This window comes from Danio rerio, chromosome 23 (assembly GCF_049306965.1).
Source record: "Danio rerio strain Tuebingen ecotype United States chromosome 23, GRCz12tu, whole genome shotgun sequence".
Lineage (NCBI taxonomy): Eukaryota > Metazoa > Chordata > Actinopteri > Cypriniformes > Danionidae > Danio > Danio rerio.
This window is the reverse complement of record NC_133198.1, coordinates 4522501-4547171: the sequence shown is the minus strand read 5'-3', so window position 1 is coordinate 4547171 and position 24671 is coordinate 4522501. Positions and strand designations below refer to the sequence as shown.

General features: G+C 38.5%; 2 protein-coding genes across 4 annotated transcripts in view; both read right to left on the bottom strand.

Moving 5' to 3' along the window:
- zgc:113278 overlaps nucleotides 1–24671 on the bottom strand; it is an 852580-nt gene that overhangs the window by 530978 nt on the left and 296931 nt on the right. The gene's annotated exons all lie outside the window — the stretch shown is intronic.
- Nucleotides 1–24671, bottom strand: part of nup210 (nucleoporin 210) — a 74494-nt gene that overhangs the window by 10972 nt on the left and 38851 nt on the right. Inside the window, exons 22-34 of one of the 2 annotated variants that reach the window (XR_012398948.1) lie at nucleotides 24448–24671; nucleotides 24232–24367; nucleotides 21293–21355; nucleotides 18141–18320; nucleotides 17211–17291; nucleotides 16999–17130; nucleotides 13642–13800; nucleotides 11994–12085; nucleotides 7990–8164; nucleotides 5958–6133; nucleotides 3679–3899; nucleotides 2778–2914; nucleotides 999–1107 (exon numbers count right to left, since the gene is read on the bottom strand). The exon at nucleotides 24448–24671 is cut by the window's right edge and continues 660 nt beyond it. Coding sequence is in view for 1 of the 2 variants with exons in the window: in XM_002667560.8 (XP_002667606.3) it covers nucleotides 999–1107; nucleotides 2778–2914; nucleotides 3679–3899; nucleotides 5958–6133; nucleotides 7990–8164; nucleotides 11994–12085; nucleotides 13642–13800; nucleotides 16999–17130; nucleotides 17211–17291; nucleotides 18141–18320; nucleotides 21293–21355; nucleotides 24232–24367; nucleotides 24448–24575 (1789 nt within the window). In the remaining variant the exon portion in view is untranslated. The remainder of the gene's footprint in view (nucleotides 1–998; nucleotides 1108–2777; nucleotides 2915–3678; nucleotides 3900–5957; nucleotides 6134–7989; nucleotides 8165–11993; nucleotides 12086–13641; nucleotides 13801–16998; nucleotides 17131–17210; nucleotides 17292–18140; nucleotides 18321–21292; nucleotides 21356–24231; nucleotides 24368–24447) is intronic. The other variant, XM_002667560.8, reaches the window with a different exon arrangement.

The following is a 24671-nucleotide window of genomic DNA, read 5'->3' as shown; positions in this document are numbered from 1 at the left end:
AGAAACGCTTAATACTTCATCACCTGTGACTCGTTTGTGTTCTGACCACTTGTGCTTTGTTGTACACTATATCAATAAAGTGTTTAGACTTTTAAAAACACTGCTGTAATACATTGAGCCACTAAACATTGTTCTTATGACGTTTTTCAACAGGAGGAAAACACAAATTACTTCCAAACACTTCAGATACAGTCTGTGTTAGTTACTGTAAGACTATTGATGAAATCCAGCATAACACTGTATGACAACGCTTCAGATGACTGTTCTAGAGCCTACAGCTAATCAATCTGACAGATTCTGGAGTGCATTACAGCTCTAAATAATAAATATTATCTTAAATAAACCAAATACATGTATAGAGATGGTATATAAGTATATAACTTTACTCACATGGGAAACGGAGGCCACGTGAATGGTTTGTGAGCACAATTAAGTGCACTCAGCATGCCATGCCATCTAATAATTGTAGGAAACAAGTCCAAAAGGCAACTGACTGTGTAAAGCCACATAAAACAACACAGAAATACGATAAATATGCCGAGTTCAGTGGCTAATCTGCAGGATTCAGCTGAGGTGACGTGACGGCGACCAACAAGACCTAGCTGTCAATCAAACAATGCAAACTTAATATAACTTAATATAAAGGAAACGGATGAGTTATAAAAAAATTCACCCCCTCACAGTTGTCATGAAGGGTAATATTACCTGTATTAACCAAAATCTTTTTTTGTACCAGGCTGTAAACACCTTTTTTTCTGCTGTAAAGTTGGTCATTCTAACAGTGGGCTCAACTGAAATTTGCTCTATTTTGGAGCCAGGAGCGGCCAGGACTAGCGGAATTTCGAGGAATTGCAGTTTTAGTTACTTCCGTATTGGCTTCCTGAGGGAGAGCGGGAGGTTGCCACTTGATAAATACATGCATTTTCACGTTTTTCTAAAGATTTTAATGAAATGTTACACTTTTGTTTGTCTACTGTAATTAAAGCAGTGTACTGTACCGATGAGGTTGTTTCCTGCTTCTCTGGTTGACATCAAGACTTTAAGATCTCGCTCTTTCTTCACTGAAGGAGTCATGGAAGACGTCCGAGACGCACCTTCAATTAAAACCTGAAAAACACACAATGTTAAAACACATTTATAATAACATTTACCAGCAGTTGAACAGGGATTACACAAACATTTTCATGGTTGTTTTCCTCTCTAAATATTTCATTTGAAATATCCTCAAACTGAAGTACTTAGTCATGTCTTTCTACCCAAAGTTGAGATTTTGAGTTTTAATCAAAAGCTTGAATATTACAAATCATTTCTGAATAACACATTGCATCTATTCCAGCTGCTCAAAAACAGAAAGCTCCTGGGAAACTAGCACAAACGATCAATAATAAAAGAGAAAGCTGCTGCATACAGGTCTAATAATCAAGGCCACCACTTCAGTGGTGTCAATGTCAATCGTTATGTTACTGGCTTATGTTTTATAAATTTGTATAATTTACCTTACAAAGTTAAAAGTCTTACAAAATTACTTAAAGAGGACCTATTATTCAAAAATCCATTTTATAAGGGGTTTAAACACAGTTGTGTGCGAATATATCCCGCTTCTTATGGTAAAAATGTACTACTTTATTTTTTTATAATCACACTTGATAAAAACTGAAACACTTTCACATTCTCCCTTTGTACGTGTCATCAGTGGGGGAAAGCCCCGCCCATTAGTGATGATCTCTCCATCATTAGCAAAAGACTTTAGGTTGTTTCTCAATTCCAAGAATGCAGAGAACGGACTTGCGTTCTTGTGGAGCGCGGTCTTGCCAGGTGTTCCTGAAGAACAAACTCAGGAGACCGCGAGGGCAGAGAACGCGTCCTTTGAGAATTGAGATGCTGCGTTCTTCCTGATGGTCACATGACCTTCACGTGTTTTAAATGGTAAATTATTTAAACATTACAGCACTCATACAACGATTTATTGTTTTTCCCCTTTTCAAAATATATACTTTGCATAAAAACATTATAAATATACTCTGCACAATATAAATAAAACAGATTTCAATACGAATTTCAGCAAACAAACACCCTTAATGTGTTTACTCCTTTATTAAGATGTCCATGTTAATGTTTACTTTCACCGTTTCATTTAGGGAAACTCCTGAGGTAAATAATTCATATCGCTGAACTTTAATAATAAATCTAAATTAAATGCTGCGCTTCCCACCTCCAGTCGCAACGACTTCTGGGACTTCCAGAGCGAGTTCGCTGCTCAAGTCTGCATCAGTGCGTCCTCGATATCAAGATCACATCCGGGAAGTTTCACGCGTCCTCCGTACTTGCGGTCTTGAGTATTGGAACTGAACTTAGGCAGCTGATGATGACGTTGCACGAGAACACGAGGACGCAAGACCGCTGAAGAACGCATATTGAGAAACAGCCTTTAGTCTTGTTTTTGAATCTGCCACTATGCTGACACATATGCATTTGTAGTTCCGCCCTATTTTGAAAAGAGCACAATCTCATTTGAATTTAAAGTGACAGTCACCAAAATAGCACAGTTTGGATAAAAGTCTTAAAAGGTGCAGTTTAAAAGAGTTATTATTTGTGGTTTATTAATAAAACATTATTCGTGGTTATTTTGAGCTGAAACTTCACACATACACACTCTAGGGACATCAGAAATCTATTTTATGTCTTGTTAAAAAAAAAAGGAAAAAAAAAAGAGGCATAATAGGTACCCTTCGATATTACTATAGACAGGGCTTGAAATTGTGACATGAGATGCTTACCTCTCGGTAGGTGCGCAGTAGACCTGCTATCTCATAATAAACAGTGACCGTGCCCTTGTCCCTGGCTACTGCTGCTCCAGTCCTGGGTTCAACCTCAAGCAGAGCGCTGGAAGAAGAGCTCCACACACCCAACGCTCCTGCACATTACAACCGCATCACAGGACTCATGCACAGGAATACAACTCTGTGTGTGTGTGTGTGTGTGTGTGTGTGTGTGTTTGTGTGTGTGTGTGTGTGTGTGTGTGTGTGTGTGTGTGTGTGTGTACGTGTTTTGTGACATATCAGGACACAAATCTGTATAATGACATAGGTATGGCACAGATATTACAAAAAGGAGGTGAAATATGAGACCATTGGTGACGTCCTCATTTCTCAAAATGCTTATTAATCCTACAGAATGAGTCTAATCATAGAGTAAAGCTGTACACCGTCTCCTGTGATGGTTGGGTTTAGGGGTAGGGTGGAATGAGGGCAATACAATATACGGTTTGGACAGTATAAAATGAATAGAAACCTATGTAATGTACCCACTTTTCACAAAAACAAACGTGTGTGTGTGTGTGTGTACTAGGTCTGGGTGAAATGAAGGTATATATCATTACCACAGAATACCAATCTAATAAGTCCACTCAGTTACCTTTACATGCACACAGAGAGTTGACATACACCTTACTGTTTTTTATCTCTTTCATTAGTTTTTCTCGGTTTTCCATGTCATTTGTGTACCTCTTTGCATTAAAAAACACTTTTTGTTAATTTTCTGAAATAACAATATAAAATAAACATCTTTATTGTGAAAAATATGGTTACTGTTAAATGAAATTAGTAATTTTGTTCATCCCACCCACCCCTAGTGTACATGGCTATCTAGTATTGATCAGGTGTTTGTTTGTTCTCATACCGTCTTGATTGATGAACTGTGCAGAAAAACACACAACGTCTCCCACGACCAGCCGCTGGGCTTGCGCTGGATGAATGGCATGTTGGACAGGCAGTGCGAGAAAATCGGCGAGTCCGGCCTGCTCCGAGTCCCAAACACCCAGCAGAGTCAGACCCACGTTCACCGTCCTCATCGTCAGCGTGCCGTTACTCAAACCCTTGCTGACCTGCACCAAATCATCCCTGCACACACACACAACAGACGATTAATATTATTCAAACACACTGATCATAGTATCAAAAAAAGACTATGCACACATTTATTCCTCAACATCCTGATGCAGATATAATTGAATTGTTTTTTTAAGGTGGTAGTTAGGGTTGTGACGATGAGGAAATTTCCCCACCGGTTAATCGACATGTGGTATTCACCGTGGGGGTGGGGGTTTCCTCTTTTCCTCTGCTTTTAAAAAGCTTATACATGCGTTGGAATTGCCAACACGCGCTGCATAAGCAAAGTTAATATTGGCTATCTGGTAAGACAATGTCCCTCAGAGATATTGAAGTTCAATAACGTGGTGCGCAGTATGACTATTGACCAACACCTCCCTGTAAGTGTACACACTGCATAGACTACAGCTCTGGGGTGTTATGAGTTGCATGTTTTAAATGACAGCGAGACATGCTGCATTTAGTTTTTATTGTGAAATATACATAATAAACCAGCACACAGTAAAACAATATTTTTTGAATGGCTTGCCTATTGGTGGCGTATATAGCCATTAACCAGTTAAACTCTGCTGCTATTTTGGGATTTCCGCCTGGATTTTGCCTACCCAAATTTAAAAGCTTCCCAAATCCACATGCAAATGTGTAAATGCAAAAATGTGGTATCATTTTAAAGAAAACCCTTTGAATTTTCATTAAACACTATTGAAGTGTTTAAAATATCTGTATATGTTGTCTGTGTTATAATAAAATCCTAAAAAAAAGAGGCGCTTTTTGTATATTTTTTTTTCATAAACTCAAATTTGACAGTGTACCTTTTAGGTTCTGTGTGGTCTAACGTGCTGTAATTAATGTTGGTGGTTCCTGCACATGTCTGTAATCATAGGAAAAAAGAAAAATGTCTCCACCATAATCTATGAAAAAGTTATTGTATTCCAACTGATGAGAGGTGCTGTATAAGCCACAGGGATCGATCATTGTTTCGATATTTCACTATTCTTTTGTTTGATCAAACATAATTCACCGTGTTTGGACCACATCAGACATATAAAAGGTTTACTTATGCACATCACCTCAAAAACGAGGAGAATGGCCCTGAAGCACACAGCATAAGGTAAGAGATGACAACTGTCTGTGCTATCTGGGGCTGCTTATTGATCATAAATGTATTGTTTTCATTTCTGCGCCATGGAAACTCCGCGATTCATTCGACAACTGTTTGATATGTGAATATAATTCAGTATAAAGAACGCTAGAACCGTATGAGCACCGGCAAGAGCTTTCATTTGAGCTATAACTTGTACATGTGTCATATGAAAAATATGAAAATGAACCAATGTTCAATACCCAGCTCAGGTATCCAAAATACTGTGTATTTAGTGTAAATAACTTTTGTACAGCAGAATAAAAACCAAAGTGATGCATATGTGCATAAAATATAGATTCTACACTTCCAAACGAAACGACCTAAGGGGGTCTGGTGCAATGCTAGCCCTTTAAATCTTAAAGTGAAAGTCCATGACGTCACGCAGAGTTTAAGTGGTTAAGCTTAAATAGGCCAAGCATATTTTTATATATATTAAAACACATTAACACACACTAGCCACCCTTTGATTTTTTTTTCGTTTCCGTATATTTTTTGTCAAACCAAAAATGCAATGAATTGTTAATTTCAGTTTTAATTTTATTAGAATTAATATAATTATTAGGCGACACAACTTCTACAAAACATTGGCTCTGATTGCGTATGATATAGCAGATTACAACCCTCGGTTGTAAGGGCCAAGGGGAAGGGGTACAAAAATAGATGGGTCTTATTACGGTCTCAAGACAGCTAATGTCCAAACCAACCCTAAGACAGTTTAATGTAATGCTAATCTATGCGGCTAAGTAGTTTCTTAGGTTTGATCATTAATCCGCTATATCATGTTTATGACAGATTTATGATATGTTGTGTTGTCTAGCTAATGTCAGCAGTGTAGTTTGCTTATGATACTAGCTTAGTCTAATGTAACTGTGTTCAAAGACACAAGTGTGAGTATTCTCTCCTGTAGATGTGTTTATCTGCTGCACCTGTTGGTGGAGAAGCTGAGCATGGAGTTGTGGCTGTGCAGGGTTTCTCCTGTACTGTCGTGGAAATGAACGGTGAAGGTCAGAATGGCTCCCAGTGGGATGGCGGACACAGTTTCTCTGTTAGAGGTGTAGATCACTGGACTAGTGCTCAGGCGCAGATACGATACAGGCACCACCTTAAAAAACAAAACATAAGGGCTGGAATTAGGACTTTAAGGTAGAGCAGGGATGCCCAAACTCCGTCCTTGAGGGCCCGTATCCTGGAGAGTTTAGCTCCAACCCTAATCAAACACACCTGAAGCAGCTAATCAAGCTCTTACTATGTATACTAGAAACTTTGACTGCATCCGAAACCGCCTACTCGGTAGGTACTGCATTTGAATGTAAACGTACTACTCGGCCCTTAGTACGTTCTATACAGTATGAACGTGAAAAGTATGAATGGAATTCGGACGTACTACTTCCGCCATTTTGTCATGGTCACGTGACCTACAGTTGCGTCGCTTTATTTCCATTCATGAATTCGCTCGCGGGGCATCATGGGATAGCGCAGCATGCATGGGATGCACACTCTAGAAACTCGCCGGAAGTAGTAAGTCATCCGGGTACTTTTTGCATACTGATTTTCGAATTCTATGAATTCGGACATACTACTCGGCTCGCATACTGATTTTAGCGTAATATATAGTATGGAAGTATGCGGTTTCGGACGCAGCCTTCCTGTCAGGTGTGTTGAAGCAAGTTGGAGCTGAACTCAGCAGGACTGAGTTTGGACATCCCTGAGGCAGAGCGCTTACTCTAACATTATTACAACATTCATTTGGATTTTAAAAGCTACTTTAACAGCAAAAGAGGAATATGCGAGTCATAATAAACAATCAGGAGTTAGCAGAATGTAACACCCTTGCTAACCTAGAATTGTTCTGCAATTACAATTCTGAAATAAAACTTTGCCAAAAATGAAATCAGAAAATAAAGTTGATTTAACAATCAAATATATCATCAAAATTAGTATTACTACATAATATTATTTAATTACATTTTTAAATGAAATAATAGTTTTTTTAATACAACTGAAATCAAAATTATTCATCCTCCTGTGAATTTTTTTTTTCTTTTTCATATATTTCTCAAATTATGTTTAACAGAGCAAGGAATTTTTCACAGTACTTCCTGGAATTTTTTTTTTTTCTGGAAAAATAATTACTTGCTTTATTTTGTCTTGAATAAAAGCAGTTTTTTTATTTTCTTGAAAACATTTTAAGGTCAATTTTATTAGCCCCCTAAAGCAATATTGCAATATTCTACAGAACAAATCAGTTATACAATTATTTGCCTAATTACCCTAACTTGCCGAATTAACCTAGCGAAGCCTTTAAATATCACTTTAAGCTGAATTCTAGTATCTTAAAAAAAATATCTCGTCAAATATTATTTACTGTCATCATGGCAAAGATAAAATAAATCAGTTATTAGAGATGAGTTATTAAAACTATTATGTTTAGAAATGTGTTGGAAAAAGCTTCTTTCCGTTAAACAGAAATTGGGGAAAAATATACAGGGGGGCTAATAATTCAGATTTCCTCTGTATATTAATAAATGTAATAAATGTAAATAAAACTATTAAATTATCCCTTAAACATCACTTGTGAAATATCTGAAGAAAAAAAAACAATTATTAGCAATAATAATTACCTAAATGCTATATTAAGTGAAGTTCATGCATTTACACAAAATAGCTTTTAACTAAAAGATGATTTAATAATATAAAAGATAAAGATTCATGTTACTATTGATTTAAATTTAAAAAATGTGCATTTATATGAGATTTATAGTTCACTATAAACTAGTCATTCACTAATGTGCGTTACAAGAAGTAGACAGTGAAGGAGTCAAAACACAATCAGTGAAAATTAAAGCTAACATTCACTGTTTAGTCACTGATTTCCTCTCTCTCAAACTATTTTGACTGAAACAGAACAATGCCAAAACACGGCCACAAAATTTCATTGACAAAATCTAAGCAGCATACCTTTACAGCGATGATGACGGTTTGATTGACGCCGAAAGTTTCCTGTGCGCTAATCTGTAGAGAAGCGGTTCCTGTCATAGAGCCGGAGGTCAGGTGACCTTTATCATCCACCTGTACGAGAGCTGCTCTGTCAGGACAATCCAGCACACGGTACAACAGAGACCCCACGCCATCTCTGCACGAAACAGCACACACATCGCACTGTTATAATGTGCAGAATGACAGCAGGCTAACATGCAGCGACACTACTCTAATCCTAATGCAACTCTTAAAGTGACTGTTCACCTTTTTTTTTCATTCCGCCATCATTTACTCATCCTGCACTTGCTTTATAACTGTTTGAGTTTGTTTCTTCTGTTCAACAAAAAAGAAGATATTTGAAGAAAGCTGGGAACGTTGACAGTATCCATTAGGGGTGTCAAAATCAATCGTTTCTTCGGTGCACTGCGATGCAGACGCGGACAATTCGGTATTGGTTCAGTAATAATCATAACCGGTTATTACTGACGTCATTTACCTCATATGCGCTCTGTCGCGAGGGAGGCGATCGCGAGTATTTACAGCGCATTAACTACTTAAAACTCATAAACTGTGCACAATTTCACTGTGTGTGTTTGCTGGATCAGTCTTTCACTGACATATACAACAATAGCCCCTATTTCACTGAGATCGAGAGAATGAAAGTAGCCTACTCCATTTCTCTCTCTCTCTCTCTCTCTCTCGCTCTGTCTCTCTCTTTCTAACACACACACAGTGGCCCAATTGACCTGCTGGCGTGGCTTTTCTTCTCCTCTCGGCTGTTTTACAGCGTTACTTTTGCATACAAAAACGAGCGCGTGTCTGCAGAGTTTTCTCCACCGTGTCTATTATGCATCAGTTGTGAGATCGCCGCTGCCGCCTGCCGCCTGCCGCTTATCAGTATCACTCATCTGTGAAGAGCGCAGCGCGCAAGAGCCAATCGCAACCGTTTTTTTGAGGGGGTGACCAATCAAAGGGGTGTAAGAGAACTAGACAAGGATCAGAAATTGAGCTGGATATTTATATTCGTTTATATTATTTGCTTAATGCTCGTTTTGTTTAAAGTTACAGTTTATATATCTGACTGTTTGTATTAAACGACAAAATTGTATTACAAATAGTATATAAATATATTCATACATTTTAATACAAGAAATGCTGCTGTGAAGAAAATATAAAACTGTGTATGGAAAGCATCGTCAATGCACCGAAATATCGAATTGAACCGAATCGATGGCATGATAATCGTAACCGAACCGAACCGTGAGACTAGTGTAGGTTCACAGCTCTAGTATCCATCTGTTATAATGGAAGTTGATTGTTACAGCTTTCTTCGAAATATCTTCAGTCCAACAGACTACAAATAAACTACTTTAAGAAATATAAAGCTTTGGAACCCCTTGAGGGAGAGTAAATAGCGAGTGAATATTCAATTTTGGATGAATTAACCCTTTAAAACAGGGATGGGCAAACTTGATCCTGGAGGGCCGGTGTCCTGCATAGTTTTGCTCCAACCCTAATCAGACACACATGCCTGAAGCTTTCTAGTGATCTTGAAGACACTGATTAGTGTGTTAAGGTGTGTTTGAAGCAAGACACCGGCCCTTGATGATCAAGTTTGCCCATTTCTGCTTAAAGAACGAGCACATGTCACTCCGCTGCTAGTCCGTTTGCACTGGCTGCCAGTTGCTGCTCGCATCAAATTCAAAGCTCTGATGTTTGCCTACAAAGCGACTTCTGGCCTTGCTCCTTCTTATCTGCTCTCACTTCTGCAGATCTATGTGCCCTCCAGAAACTTGCGTTCTGTGAATGAACGTCGCCTCGTGGTTCCATCCCAAAGAGGGAAGAAATCACTTTCGCTCACGCTCAATCTGCCCAGTTGGTGGAATGAACTCCCTAACTGCATCAGAACAGCAGAGTCACTCGCTATTTTCAAGAAACGACTAAAAACTCAACTATTTAGTCTCCACTTCACTTCCTAATCTGCAATTGCCTCTCTGGATATCACACTAACTGTACCCAAAAAAAAAAAAAAAAATTTTTTAAATAAAAAATTACTAATACTTTCCTTCTTAGACTATACAGACCTGAAACTTGCCTATAGCACTTATTCATTGTTGCTCTTATAGTTGTGTAAATTGCTTCCTTGTCCTCATTTGTAAGTCACTTTGGATAAAAGCGTCTGCTAAATGACTAAATGTAAATGTAAATGTAAAGACATCTGAGCAAGACTGTCATGAGTTTATTTGCCTTGACTAGTGTTTGGAGTCAGACAGGCGGGTCACAGAGCTACAGTCAAATCTACAATAGGCCAAACATGAACTTAGTTTTAGGGTGCTTTCACACCTGTGAATCGATTCAGTTGTTCCGAAACAGAGATTCAAACTGTTACATTGTTGCTCTTTGCTCTTGGTGCGGTTCAGTTTCACAGATCAAAGTTTCTAAATGGACCAAAAGAGCAAAATCAAGTCACGTGTGACAGTGTCTGGGTTTATTTTGCAGAGTCCCGCTCAGCTGTCAGGGGAGGTTGTGGTTTGGTGGTGTTTGACAAGGTGCGCGGGACGTGTCTGAAGAGCAAAGAGAGATGTGGTGGGGAGGGCTGAGAAGGGTGCGTGACGTATTTGAGGAGCGGGAGCGAGACGCGAGATTACTGGGAGATTATCACTTGTTTGCGGGCATCCAGGAGACCCCTGAAACTTCTCGCCCTACTCATAATTCTCTCTTCATATAGCCGTATGCCTATTACATATCCATAAAACACTGTGATATAACCGCGCTTGGATCGTATCGCTTTCTCACTGCAATCGATCCGCTCCAGAGTTCGTTTCAATCGAGCCAAGACCACCTCATTTAAGCGATCTCGGAGCAATTGATTTGCAGCGGATCCTAGCGTGATTGCTGGTTTCACATATGCCAAACAAACCGTGCTACCTAGGCAAACGTGACAGGTTACGAAGCTAAAGTGTAGGTGTGAAAGCACCCTTAGTTTTAGTAATTTCATTTAAGTAACAGTTTTTCAGTGCTGATCATAATATTAATTCAAAAAAATCGAAATAATAATTCCTTACATTTATTTAGCACTTTTCTAGACACTCAAAGCGCTTTACACATTTTTGGGGGGGAATCTCCTTATCCACCACCAGTGTGCAGCATCCACCTGGATGACGCAACGGCAGCCATATTGCACACACCAGCTAGAGACATGGTTGGTTGGTTAGGATGCAATGATAGAGGCCAGTGGGCAGATTTGGCTAAACCCCTACTCTTTTTCGAAGTACATCCCGGGAATCTTAACGACCTCGGTTTAACATCTCATCTGAAAGACAGTGCTCAGAGCAGTATAGAATCCCCGTAACTATACTGTGGCGTTAGGACACACACAGGACACAGGTTGGGCGCCCCCTGCTGGCCTCACTAACACCACTTCCGGCAGCATCCTAGCTTTCCTATGTGGTCTCCCATCCAGGTACTGATCGGGCGCAGCCCTTCTTAGCTTCAGTGGGTGACCATGTGAGAGTTTTAGAGAGCTAACCGCCAGCTGATCATCTCCAACATCAACATGATCTGTTCAATTTTAGTCTTCATTGTTTCAAGTAGAATAAAACTCAACAGCTAACTAGCTAGCTATGGCAAAATGCAATGAAATAATAATGATCATGATGCTATTGGTTAGGTGCGTAGACTATGCAGAAGTTTAAACTGGCCTTAGAGGGAAAGTTCATATAAACATGAACATTTACCGAAGGAGTTACAAACCTTTATACGGTTGTTATTTTTTTGTTGAACATAAAATATATTTAAAAAAAATATTAGAAACCTAAAACCACTGACTTCCACAGGAGGAAAAACAAATACTATAGAGGTCAATAAGGTTTCCAAGATACTTCAAAATGTCTACATCTGTGATCAACAGACAAAGTAAACGTAGTAAATGATGAACGTTCAGCTTTGGGTGAACTTTCCCTTTAAGGCTGTTACTGTGGTACCTGTTGGTTTGGAGTTTCAGCAGGGAGTTTGGGGACATCAGTATCTGCTCAGCTTCAAGTTCGGGGTTCAAAAGCTGGAGCTTCTCATAAACCTGAAATTAAACGTAGGAATCAACCTCGGTTAGCGTTTAGCCAATGTTCTACAACACAGTGGTGTAAATCCAGGACACACCAAGCTGATGCCAAACATCTAGTGCTGACATAAACCAACTGTGTTGTCGGCTCGCGTCGGGACCAAAAAGCTGTGTGTGTACACAGTAAATGCATAGATATATACATTAGATGTCGCCGACCCTGTTGTTGTATATTGGAAGGAATGCATCAATAGAGCCGCCATTTTGGTACAGGGTAGCGCTCCTTTAAAAAGAATGCGGGACCAAGGTACAGTGGAGGACTATGGCCATCCAAAGCCAGAGATTTACACATATATCTATGATCGGGAGTTTTCCTGGATGTTAGTATGCAATTTTTTTTATTACGAAAATTATAATTTTACTTCACTTTTCTACATTGATGGATTGTGATCGCACTGGCATTACTGATAAAAAGCTTGTGTTTGTGTGTACAGAAATGTACTATCAACCGTCCCTGTTGAATTTGATCTAATCATGTCCTGAAACACACCTCCTCTCCTGCTTTCACTTCTCATACTGACAGAGGGAGCGATTCCTTTATGAATGAATCTCCGTTTTGAACGACTTCTTCACTAGCCGACAATAATACAAGTTTCTGGCAGCGCAGCATCTCGTTGTCATATTTCTTTTGCATTGTTTGCTGATTTTATTCAACAAAACTAGCATAAGCCGAGTGTTTAGTGCGAGTTGGAGCTACTTTGCCAAATGGTGAATGCAGTAAGAAGACTGTATTATCATCACTAACGTTCCCTGTTTAGCACAAAAGTTCAGAACACACAAAAACGTAAAAAACTAAATCTTACCTATGAAATGTTCTGCCTTTGTGCTTTGTTTTCTTTGTTTGCTCGTTACTACACCCGTAGACAGCGCTAAAGTCCAGCATTTTCACGTAATAACACTGTCTTGACTAGTGCAGTTGAATGACATTTGTCCTGGGAGCACTGTACCAATGTGGCGGCGCTATAGACGCATGCTCAGGGTCCCTATGCGATATCTAGTGTATACATCTATGCAGTAAATAGACAGTAGCCTACTAAAAGGAGAGAACACATTATGCCGACAATTGTCTTGGTGTGTCCTGGCCCTTAAACAGTCTGGAGCCAATGTGAGGAACACAACAAACCAACTAGCTGGACAAACACCCCTAAAAAGCGGCCAACCGTCGTGATTTCATGGCTTTGCAATCAAAAAAGTTGTTGTAATGGAGGTCAATGGGGCAACAACAGCCGCTAACATAAGGGGAGTGTAGTCAATTTGAACAATACACAAGGGTTAAATCATCTTCTCCAGCTGCTGGGTTTATGAATGAGTCCAGCAGAAGAGCAGGCTGTAATTAACAATCCAAATCAAACGCTTTTAACCACTACATCTGAATGCAGTGGAAAGTGGACAAGCTCTTAACATTTCACACCTGTATTTAGTGTCTACTTGTGATAGGTTAAAACACATCACACAATATACCAGGTGTGAACGGGGCCAAAGTGGCGTTCTCTTGAAATGACAATGGAGTGTACCTGAATCTGTATCTCATCATGGAGTTCGAGGGCATCGTCCTCCAGATGTCCAGACAGAGGAACGATGGCCTTCATCACCACCCTCAGGCCCGTGCGCCCTTTACTCCTACCAAACACACTCATGGCAAAGTTGTGCTCAGCACTGAGCTGTACAGATGCCTGCAGGAGAGAAACACACGCTGAAGCACAGGCAGCATCATCTCAATATGATGAAATAACAGACATGACAGTTGTTTGTGTTTCTTGTAGAGGTCGACCTATGTGGGCTTTTTATTGGCCGATGCTGATATTGAGACATCAATCTGGCTAACTGGCCGATATTATTCATAGAGAAAATAAGAGCCATGCAAAAAAAACTAAAAGCACACTTATTATGCATACATATTTATTACAACCGATTAAATGCATTTTAGTAAAAACTGTTATGTTTAATTTGATATTTCTATGACAGAATCATAGAATTAAAATATTGCTGCTCACTGAAGATAACATTTATAATTAAAGTTCAAAAATTTTATATTTTACATACAATACAAAGTGTTTGCCCCCTTAATGAATTCTTCCTTTCGTGTGCAGGTTTTAAATTTAAATATTTAATTTAAATATTAGTAAAACATTGGCTTAAGAAAAAGAAAATGAAGAATTTGGAGTGGCCTAGTCAAAGTCCTGACCTGAATCCAATTGAGACCTTAAAAAGGTGCTTAAAAATCCTCCAATGTGGCTGAATTACAACAATTCTTCGAAGATGAGTGGGACAAAATTCCTCCACAGTGCTGTAATAAACTCACTGCAAGTGATCAAAAATGCTTGCTTGTAATTGGTGCTGCTAAGGGTGGCCCAACCAGTTATTAGCTTTAGGCTTTTTTTACACAGGGCTATGCAGTTTTGTTTTTCACTTTCCTTTTATAATAATAACCTTCACATCAAAACTGCACAATGTGTTTACTTGTGATATCTTTCCTTAACATTCAAATTAGTTTGATGATTTGAAACATTAAAGTGTAAAAAAAAAAACATGCAAAAAACTGTAAAAACTGTAAGGAGCAAACACTTTTATACACATAGTTAACAGAGCAATATGCTATAATAACACAAGCCTGAAGGTGTATAATTACATTGCTATCAGCAAAAAACTGCATTAAATTAGACCTACTAGACTAAACCAGGGGTGTAACAACCGGGGGGAACACGCCTGCCTTACTTTTAGAAAAAAAACACATTTTTGTTACCTAGCATCAATATTTTAACCTGTGTTCTCCGATTCAACCATTCCCTCTACTTTTTAAAACTAAACACAATAGTTGGGTCAATTATGGACAATTAAATTCAGCAGATATTCCTAAGTAATCATATTGAAATTTTTTCAAATATATTATTATTATTGTTGACTTAGCTTATATACTGGCTTTATGAATCCACCGGAAAACAACCTCTTTTTTGGGACTTTTTGAGAGGTAAACACATGTCTCCCACTGGAGATGCCGCTGGACTGTGGATCTAATGTCTAACAGCATTTTAAAAAGAAAAAAACTTTACTGCATGTCAAAGTGTTTCTGCATGCAACACAACATAGGGTCACGTTAGAAAGTGAATGGCGCTTGGTCATTATACTGTATGTCAATTGCTGGATTCACAACTGAATGGCTTGTCTTAAAGATGAAGGATGGACTGGAAACATTGATTACATGGAAAGACTTGTCAGCAGATGCAGAATTAAAAAACAAAAATCCAAATATCAGCCAATAATATGCACTATACAGCATACAGTTCAGAATTATTAAACCCCTTTTGAATTTATTTTTTTCAATAATTCCCAAATTATGTTCAACAGAGCAAAGAAATTTTCACAGTATTTGTGATAATATTTTTTCTTGTGGAGAAGGCCTTATTGGTTGTATTTCGGCTAGAATAAAAGCAGTTTTTAATTTAAAACAAAAAATTTTAAAGGTAAAAATGATTAGCCCCTTTAAACAATATAGTTGAAGTCAGAAGAATTATTAGCCACCCTGAATTATTTGCCCCTTTTAATTTTTTCTCCAATTTCTGTTTAAGGGAGGGAAGATTTTTTCAACACATTTCTATTCATAAGAGTTTTAATAACTCATCTCTAATAGCCGTTTTATTTTCTCTTTGCCATAATGACAGTAAATAATATTTGACTAGATATTTTTCAAGACACTTCTATACAGCTTAAAGTGACATTTAAAGGCTTAACTAGGTTAATTAGGTTAACTAGGCAGGTTAGTGTAATTAGGCAAGTTATTGTATAACGATGGTTTGTTCAGTAGACTATCAAAAAAGAAATTAGCTTAAAGGGGCAAATAATTTTATCCCTAAAATGGTGTTTAAAAAATTAAAAACTACTTTTATTCAAGCCGAAATAAAACAAATAAGACTTTCTCCAGAAGATAAAATATTTTCAAACATACTGTGAAAATTTCCTTGCCCTGTTAAACATCATCTGGGAAATATTATATTAAAAAATTCAAAGGGGGCGAATAATTCTGACTTCAACTGTATATTTTTTCTTGATAGTCTACAGAACAAACTATCGTTATAAATTTATTGCCTAATAACCCTATCCATACCCTATTTTAGTCCTATAAACAAAACTTAGGGGTTGTATACATATCACAAGTGCCCAAAACAAGCCATTTGATCACATTTCTTTTTTTTGAATACAGTTGGCTTGAAACAATGGAAACTTGACAGACCTGTGCTGCAATTCACATGGGCGTTTTGGTCCTTCAGGTCTCTGTGATTGAAAACTATTGCTGCTTTCACATCCTAATGTAATTACTGTGCTTTCCAGATGACAGCATGTGATGGCAGGTACAATGGTGTATGAGGGCATGAGCGGTTTTGACAATCACATAATTACAGTGTGATCAAACATTATGAATTGTAGATTAGGAGGTTAAAGGGATAGTTCGAATAAATATGAAAATGTACTCACACTCAGGTTGTTACAAACCTTTATGAGCTTCTTTCTTCTGTTGAACCCAAAAGGAGATACTTATTTTTATAGCATGTTGGACATCCATAGAAGGAAAAGGTTGTCAGATTTGTCAAATTCTTTTCTTTAGTGTTTAAAAAACTAAATTGACCGGTTTGGAACAAGTGGAGGGTGAGCAAATGATGACAGAATATTTTTGTTTTTTGGACAGAATAACTTTTGGGTGAACTAGCCATTTATTTTGATCTTTTTTGTGTTTAACAAATGAAAAAAACTCATTAAGGTTTTGAACAAGGATGAGTAAATGACAGAATTTTAATTTTTAAGTGATCTATCCCTTTACCATTAGTGCACATATAGTGAAATGACAGACTGTGTGGCACAAAGAGCTGAATCCTGACCTCAGCGTGGCGTGTGTGAACGTCCAGAATGTCTCTCTTAGTCACGGACCAGTGAAAGGTCAGTCCAGGCAGAGCGTTCCCGAAAGCGAACGGCGTCTGACTGCTGGTCAGCCCCATCACATACACCGGCATCTACAGCAAACAGAGCACATCTTTCAGACAGGCTCAAACACTGTATTTCAATACCTGCGTGAACCATAATGTGAGTTTACCAGCGTTCCCGTCTTCATCCTGGTGATCGGAGCTCTGATTCGGATGGCTTTCAGTTGCACCACCTCAACATCAACTTGATCCTGTCAAACACAATATATAAACACAGGCTGAGTTAAATGCAAAAGTCAAGCAAATGGCACAAAATATTTTTAATTTCCACATATTTCCCGCAGAAGACACGGTTTTCCCGCCAAGACACAGTTCATGGTTTTATATTTGATAACATATCTGTGCCTAGAAGGTGCTCATGTGGTTTGCGATAACTTAAGGTGTAGTTCAGGGGTCACCAATCTCGGCCCTGGAGGGCCGGTGTCCCTTCAGGGTTTAGCTCCAACGTGCCTCAACAAACCTGCCTGGATGTTTCAAGTTTACCTAGTAAGACCTTGATTAGCTTGTTCAGGTGTGTTTCATTAGGGTTGGAACTAAAATCTGCAGGACACAACAAACAAGTTTGATGACCCATGGTGTAGCTCGACATTAGGCGATATCGAAAATTATATTTTCTGGTATTTATTGCGACAACGATAATTAAAAAAGCGGTCACACTTCACAATAAGGTTCATTAGTTAATGTTAATTAATGCATTTACATAAATGAACAAACAATGAACAATACATTTACTACTGTATTTGTTCATGTTAGTTAACGTTAGTTAATGAAAATACAGTAGTTCATTCTTAGTTCTTGTTAACTCATGGTGCATTAACTAATGTTAACAAGCATGGACTTGGATGTTAATAATGCATTAGTAAATGTTCAATTATGATTAATAAATGCTGTACATGTGTTGTTCATGATTAGTTCATGTTAGTAAATGCAATAACCAATGAACCTTATTGTAAAGTGTTACCAAAAGAATTTCCATGACAGCAGGAATCCTGCAAACAACACACTCCCCACACATTTGATCAGATTTCTCAGAGCATCACCTTTGACACTACCACTAGTTTGCCCGTCTCAGTGTCGACCGCCTGGACCACGCCGGTTACGGTCATATTGCCCACTGCCAGACCTTGAACGTGCCCCAAGCTGTTGACGGAGGCGATGTGTTGATGGGACAGAGAGAAGAGGATGTTGGACTGCGGCTGAGGTCCTCCTTCTGATGTGATCTAATAAAATAAAATAAAATCAACAACAGCCATTGATTCAGACAGGACAGGTGTTCTCACACAGCACATTTAAATCAACCACAAAACTCATGTAAAGTCCACATGAACCGGAAGCTGCGACAGCTTTTTTTAATTTTCATATCGTGACATTCCTAGCAAAACAGAATATATGAGAAAACAGTGGGTGTGGCTTGTTTTTTCTACTGTGAGCTGATTAGCTGTAGTAAAGTAGGCATTTCATTCAAAAAGACCAGGAAAAGGATGTTAGGACAACTCCAGCTCAATATTTCTGTTTGTTGTCAAAACTGACAGCTGGAGTTCGTTCTTCGTACCTCGCTTTAATGATCTAAGATGATTTGGCAGATCCTGGATCTTTTCATCTCGATAACTGATCTCTCGCTAATTTGGTTCTTCAAACAAGTTCGCGAATCAGATTAGAATGTCTGGATGAACTGATCTGAGATCGCTGCGTGTGTTGTGAAGGACAGATCTATCGATCCTCGAAATCATGATCAGAAATGCAACGATTGGCTGACGGCACAGCAGCGTAATGACATCATCTGATTAATATTCAATTATCCATGTGAGCAAAATTACATCAAATTCATAGGAAACGGTTTGTTAAATATTATACGTAATAACTTTACACCTTGTTGTGGGCTGCATGCCCCTTTCATGTGTCAAGAGCAATTCATTTAGTTTAACAGTTAGAGCGGATTTTCCTTATTATAGTAGCCATAGTAGTATTATAGTAGCCGTTTTTTTTAATCGGTGTAAAGAACAACTGGATGCATTTTGATATTGGTAAAAGTGTCTGCAACTTTTGTGAAGCATCAAATCACCGTCATATTAACTGTCAAAACATGTTTATAACTGCATAAATGTATTATTGCTTTTGAATAGTCACATATTGTGCATGTATATTATCATACACAAATTGTACTAAAGCGATCTAAAAATTTCATATCAATGAGTTTTCTTTTTGCACCACCAGGTGGCAGTCTTTGTACTTTCATATCGAGGGTGCAGATTGCATACGTTTTATTAATATAAAACTTTATTTTATTAATAACTAAAACTTTATATATGTATAGTTTAAAAATATTTACTATTTTCCCAAGTGTATATAACTACTACTGTAAGAAAACATTAGAATTCGGTACATACATTTTGTATTATCTTTGCTTGAACTGAGTCGATCTAATCCTGTTTATAAGAATTGAGCCTGCTTCCGACCAGGTTTGATCTACCAGAACTGTTGCTATGACAACAACTCTCAGATCAGTTTTGAAGACCGAAACGATCCTGGATCGTGTCAAATCGTCAATATCCAAATCCAGCTAACTGAGTAATCCACGTACGAAGAACGGACCCCTGGAGGGGCATGGTTAAGTATGTTAAGACCTAATCTGAGAATTTATCTGAAAACAAACAGGAAGTGCATTTTCAGATTTTAATTTTAGATTGCATGGGCAAACTTTTTTTTTTTCTTGATGACGCTCGCACAGATGAATTGTTCACCACAAAACTAGCAATGTGCGCTAACAGAATCATATAGTTAGTTTGGATTCATGTATACTTTACCAACAGAACTAAGAGTAGTCTACACATGGCGGGATATGGTGCAATAATCGCTTTATCTTGATTAAGATTTGTTCAGAACTGATGCAGGACAAAATCCAAAACTGAAATGCAAGGATCATATGAATCATAATCATTGATTAACAATGGGCTATACACACACAAACTTCTGATTTTCAGTCAGCCAGATCAAGTGCTTCTGGTGAACTGTTGCGTCATTACAAAATTGCTACGTTTAAGGTCTGATTTATTTAAAAATCAGTGATCTTTACTACCTGATTGATCTACGATATAAAGAGGGTCTTAAACTGGACAAGAAGCACTGCTTTAATCTCCATTTTTCCACACTATGTCTTTAAAATATGGAAATTTATTTTACCCCAGTATTTTGAATAGAGTTTCTGTATTTACATGGTCTTTCATCTCGTTTTGTGCTTGAACAACGAAATGAATGCTTAAGTCTGCTGAACTGGTTGTATTTTAATTACATTACAACATCGAATCTGTAAAAGGTAAAATTAAAAATAATCCCATAAAGCTTTCACCGGTTGGCTGAAAAACACTAGCTCTTTGTAAACACAATGCTGACACATGCCTGACAGTATCTCTACATAGCGCCTGATAATTGGGTTGTTATACTATTGACAACCTGAGATGTATGCTGTGATACATTCATTTGTGTTGTTGTTGTAAATTTCATTTAAGGTTCAACTAATTCAACGAATCCATTCAGGCAATGGAGGACAACACATTAGTAGAGAGGAAAAAATCGTAAGGCGTATGATGTAAAAAAAATATTCTGATTTTATGTAATAAAATCTGGGTACCACTTTATATTAAGTGTCCTTAACTACTATGTACTTACATCAAAAAATAAATATAATGTACTGACTGTGTTTTTGATGTATTTGAGAACACTTGTGGTGCTTTTGAGTTGGGATAGAGGTTGGGTTATGAACAGGTTTAGTGGTGTGGGCAGGTTTAAGGGTGGGTTAAGGTGTGGGGATGGTCAACAGTGTATTTACAAATCTAATTACAAAAGTTAATTACAGATGTAATTACATACATGTATTTAATCAAGCATAAGTACACAGTAAATACATGTATTTATACTATAAGACATTATAGCAAACTATTAATTCCTGTGTAAGTACATATTAGTTAAGGCCACAATATAAAGTGGGACCAAAATCTGATTACTTTGCTTTTGTGTAAAAACGTGCAAATAAATCCTCAACATAAATACATCTGCAATAAAGAAGAACTATTTACATTTACACACAGAACAGATGCCCATGTCTCTGTCATAATTCTGCTTCTCTACACTGCAGCATTTGCTTGAGTTTTTTGTGTGTACTGGAGTAAACTGGATCAATCTGAAAAGAGTTTACCTGCATCATTGCTCCGACTATTACAGTGACTTTCCTTGGCAGCAGCCTGAACGGAGGAAACACCTGTAGATCACAAAAACACACTCAAAAAATCTTCTCAATAGACTTTTCAGAAGGAAATTCTTTGCGTCGATTATTTATAATCACATTTTACTCCATTACTTTTTTATCTCTACCATCAAAAATATAAATATTTATTGTATAAAATGTCTAATTTTTGTAACACTTTACAGACAAATACAGTTTTTCCTAGTCCAGTAATAACACTAACTGCATGATTTCATACAAGTACAGTGTTGGGTGTTTTACTTTCATTTCTCTCCTTCTGTATTCATGCTGCTATTGGCTGGATTAACTGTCCGACATAATGAATGACAAATTACCAATTCGACATGCTGAATTGGGCCAACGCAATACGACGTTAACATGGCGAGTGGAAAGCCACTAGCCTGACCAACAGTCCAACGGCCGACTGTCGACTTGAGTGTTATTTTCCTTGCTCTGGTGCATCGTGTTGTTTTTTCTAATGACTCAGAGCAAAGGGCAGCTATTGCTTCCAGCACCCGGTAAGCAATTAGGGGCGAGATGTTTTGCTCAAGGGCATCCCACCTGGGTACTGAAGATGTAGAGAGTTTGGTCCATTCACTCCCTATTTTCAATTCCTGCCATGACCGGGAAAAAAACCTGCAATGTTTCTAATACAATTACAACTCCTTAACCGCTAGGTCACAACTGCCCCTCTAATATTTGATTTCATGAGTGTGAGGTAACAGGGATTGTTTCCATTTGCTCAATCTACGATAGGCATACTAAGAGACCAATCACACAGAACGCCATTATCCGTTCTGAAAACACAAAGGGTACCACACTGCTTTATTTTGTTGACAAGAAAAGAAGTGTGGTGCACTTTTTATGTTGCCTGGCAAACACTGAATCAGCTGCATATGGTGTGCAAGTGTTGCAGTTGATAATTGTTATAGTTGTAATAGGGTTGGGCGATGTCGACCAATTTGGCATCGTAAGATGTCTAATGTAAAACATCGCGATGGACAATGGCATTGTCGAAGTCGGCGGTGAATTAATTATTTATGAATAGACCGCATGGTTTTGGTTTATCCATAACCAAATCATAAATAAAGTTACACAAAAATGACCACCTGTCAATCACTTTTTCTGCGGGACTCTGGCATGAATAGGCAGAGTGATCTGAGTCATTATAATGGCGTCGACAAATTAGGTTGGTACAAAAAAGTGCACAACCAACATGAACCAACCAACAGCATCTAAGGTTTTCGCTAAAATTACTAAGTACAAGCGTGAAAGCGAAAGATTGAAGCAGTGTACTGACGCTGTGACACGTTACCTGATAGATTCAAAAGACCGAAGGGTCGTTAGACAGAGACAAGAGTAATTAAATATCACGTTTAACAACTATAGTGAGATGCGATCCAGCGGTACATCCTTGAATAACTGTTCGACGTACACTACTCTCTGAGGTTTTGTGCTCAAAGCACCCGCTGACTGCCTGAAGCTCAGATTTGCGCATATGCTGCAGTGCATGCCTGTGTGTGTGTGTGGTCACATGATGTGCATTTTCAACGGTATAGTGTGGAAGGAGGGCTTTTCAGAAATGCGAGATGAAACTCCAGTGTGGACGTGGATTGTTTTCGTTCTAAAATTCCATTTTAAATGTAAGATGTCATAGTGTAAATGGGGCCTCGCTGTGTATTTTTGCGAGCAGTTGCTGCGACGGGGCCGGGGCGGAGGATCGCGTTGACGGCTCAGCATCGTAATGTCTATCGGCCAACAGCGATGGACAATGGCATTGTCTATCGACCGAACCCTAAAGTGTAATATTTAATATTATTGTGATGTTCACAGTTAGTGAAGTCATGCAGATTCAGACAACTCGAATCAGTGATAACTAGTCTCTTTAAATCATTAAAAGACTCCATAGTTTTCTTGACAACACAAACACAGCTGTCACCTCAACAGAAACCCCGTCTCTGCTTTAATTTAACTGGTCAATGAAAAAAAGTGCCGACACAGCGTGCTTCTCCTGCTCAGAATTGACCTTTTTATAACTGCAAACAGGCAGAGCGCAACTGTAAAAAGGCAAGGCACAGCAGACGCACATAAGCACTGCACAAAACACTCACGGCTATTAGAAAACTATTCCAAAGAGGCGCCTCTTATCACAAAAATCATGTTCGGTGTGATCAAGGTCTAAGTATGCAATCTAGCATCTCAGTTTATTCAATATACCAATATATATGTGTTCATTTGCATCAACTAATCATCTGCTGTTTGTCAGCTGTCAATATCCAATATTCTGTGAGTTGAAGAATCCATTTTCTACATACACTATAATCAAAGCCATGCCAGGGAATGCTGTGTTCAAACCAGATGCGGAACGCGCGGATAAATCACGTCATTCGTGCGAAAATTGCCGCGTGAACATTTGAGTTTACTCGCACGTCAAACCCCGCTTCATTCGCACGTCAAATCCAGCTCATAAACTCCTCCAGAAACTGAACCTGGATCACGGAGGCTTTCAACGGTGCTTCTGACTGAGCCAAGCCCAGTTTGATGACTTGTTGTCGGTGTCGCCTGGAGGATTTCCCCTGGGACACCATCAACAGGTGTTACGTCACAATCACGCCCCCACAAGAGCAAACTTCTGATTGGTTAACGCGGCGCAAATGTCCGCTGAAGTTCAGATTTTCGAACTCGAGAGATTCGCGCGAAACGCACTTTAAGCGCGTCAAATGCGCAAAACGCTCAATTCGCACCACGCCATTCACGCAATTCGCATCATTCACGCCCCGCAATTCGCGCCGCAGGATGTCTATTCGCATGTTTGCGTTGACTTAACATGTAAATCACTCGCGATTGACGCCCGTTCCGCGTCTGGTGTGAACGCAGCATAAGAGACTCACCTCTATTTGCTGTGGTGCAGAGGTGATTTTTCTGCCGTTTTTGTCTATGATGAAAGCAGACACGCTGGTCTGTCCGATCACCAATCCTTTGACCAGAAACGTGGCCGTATCCTCCTCTGATGAATCAGGCAGGGTTCTGATAAAAAAAACAATAACGCTTTTTAGCTCTCATAAACAGCAGATCATCAAACTAGATGTCTAGAGTTGGTCACTCACTGCAGAGATATAATGGAGGACGCTGCCCTCAGCTTCAGGTTCATGACGGAGAAATATTTGGAGAGGAAAGGCTTCTTGTTGCCATCCAACACACGGACATACGCTTTGACCGACTTTCCAATCTCCACCTAAAATGATAATGACCAAAGCACGAAATTGTTTTTGTCTATTGTTGTGGATGTTTTTTTTTTATTCTCTTACAAATAGTGTTGTTTAATTAATTA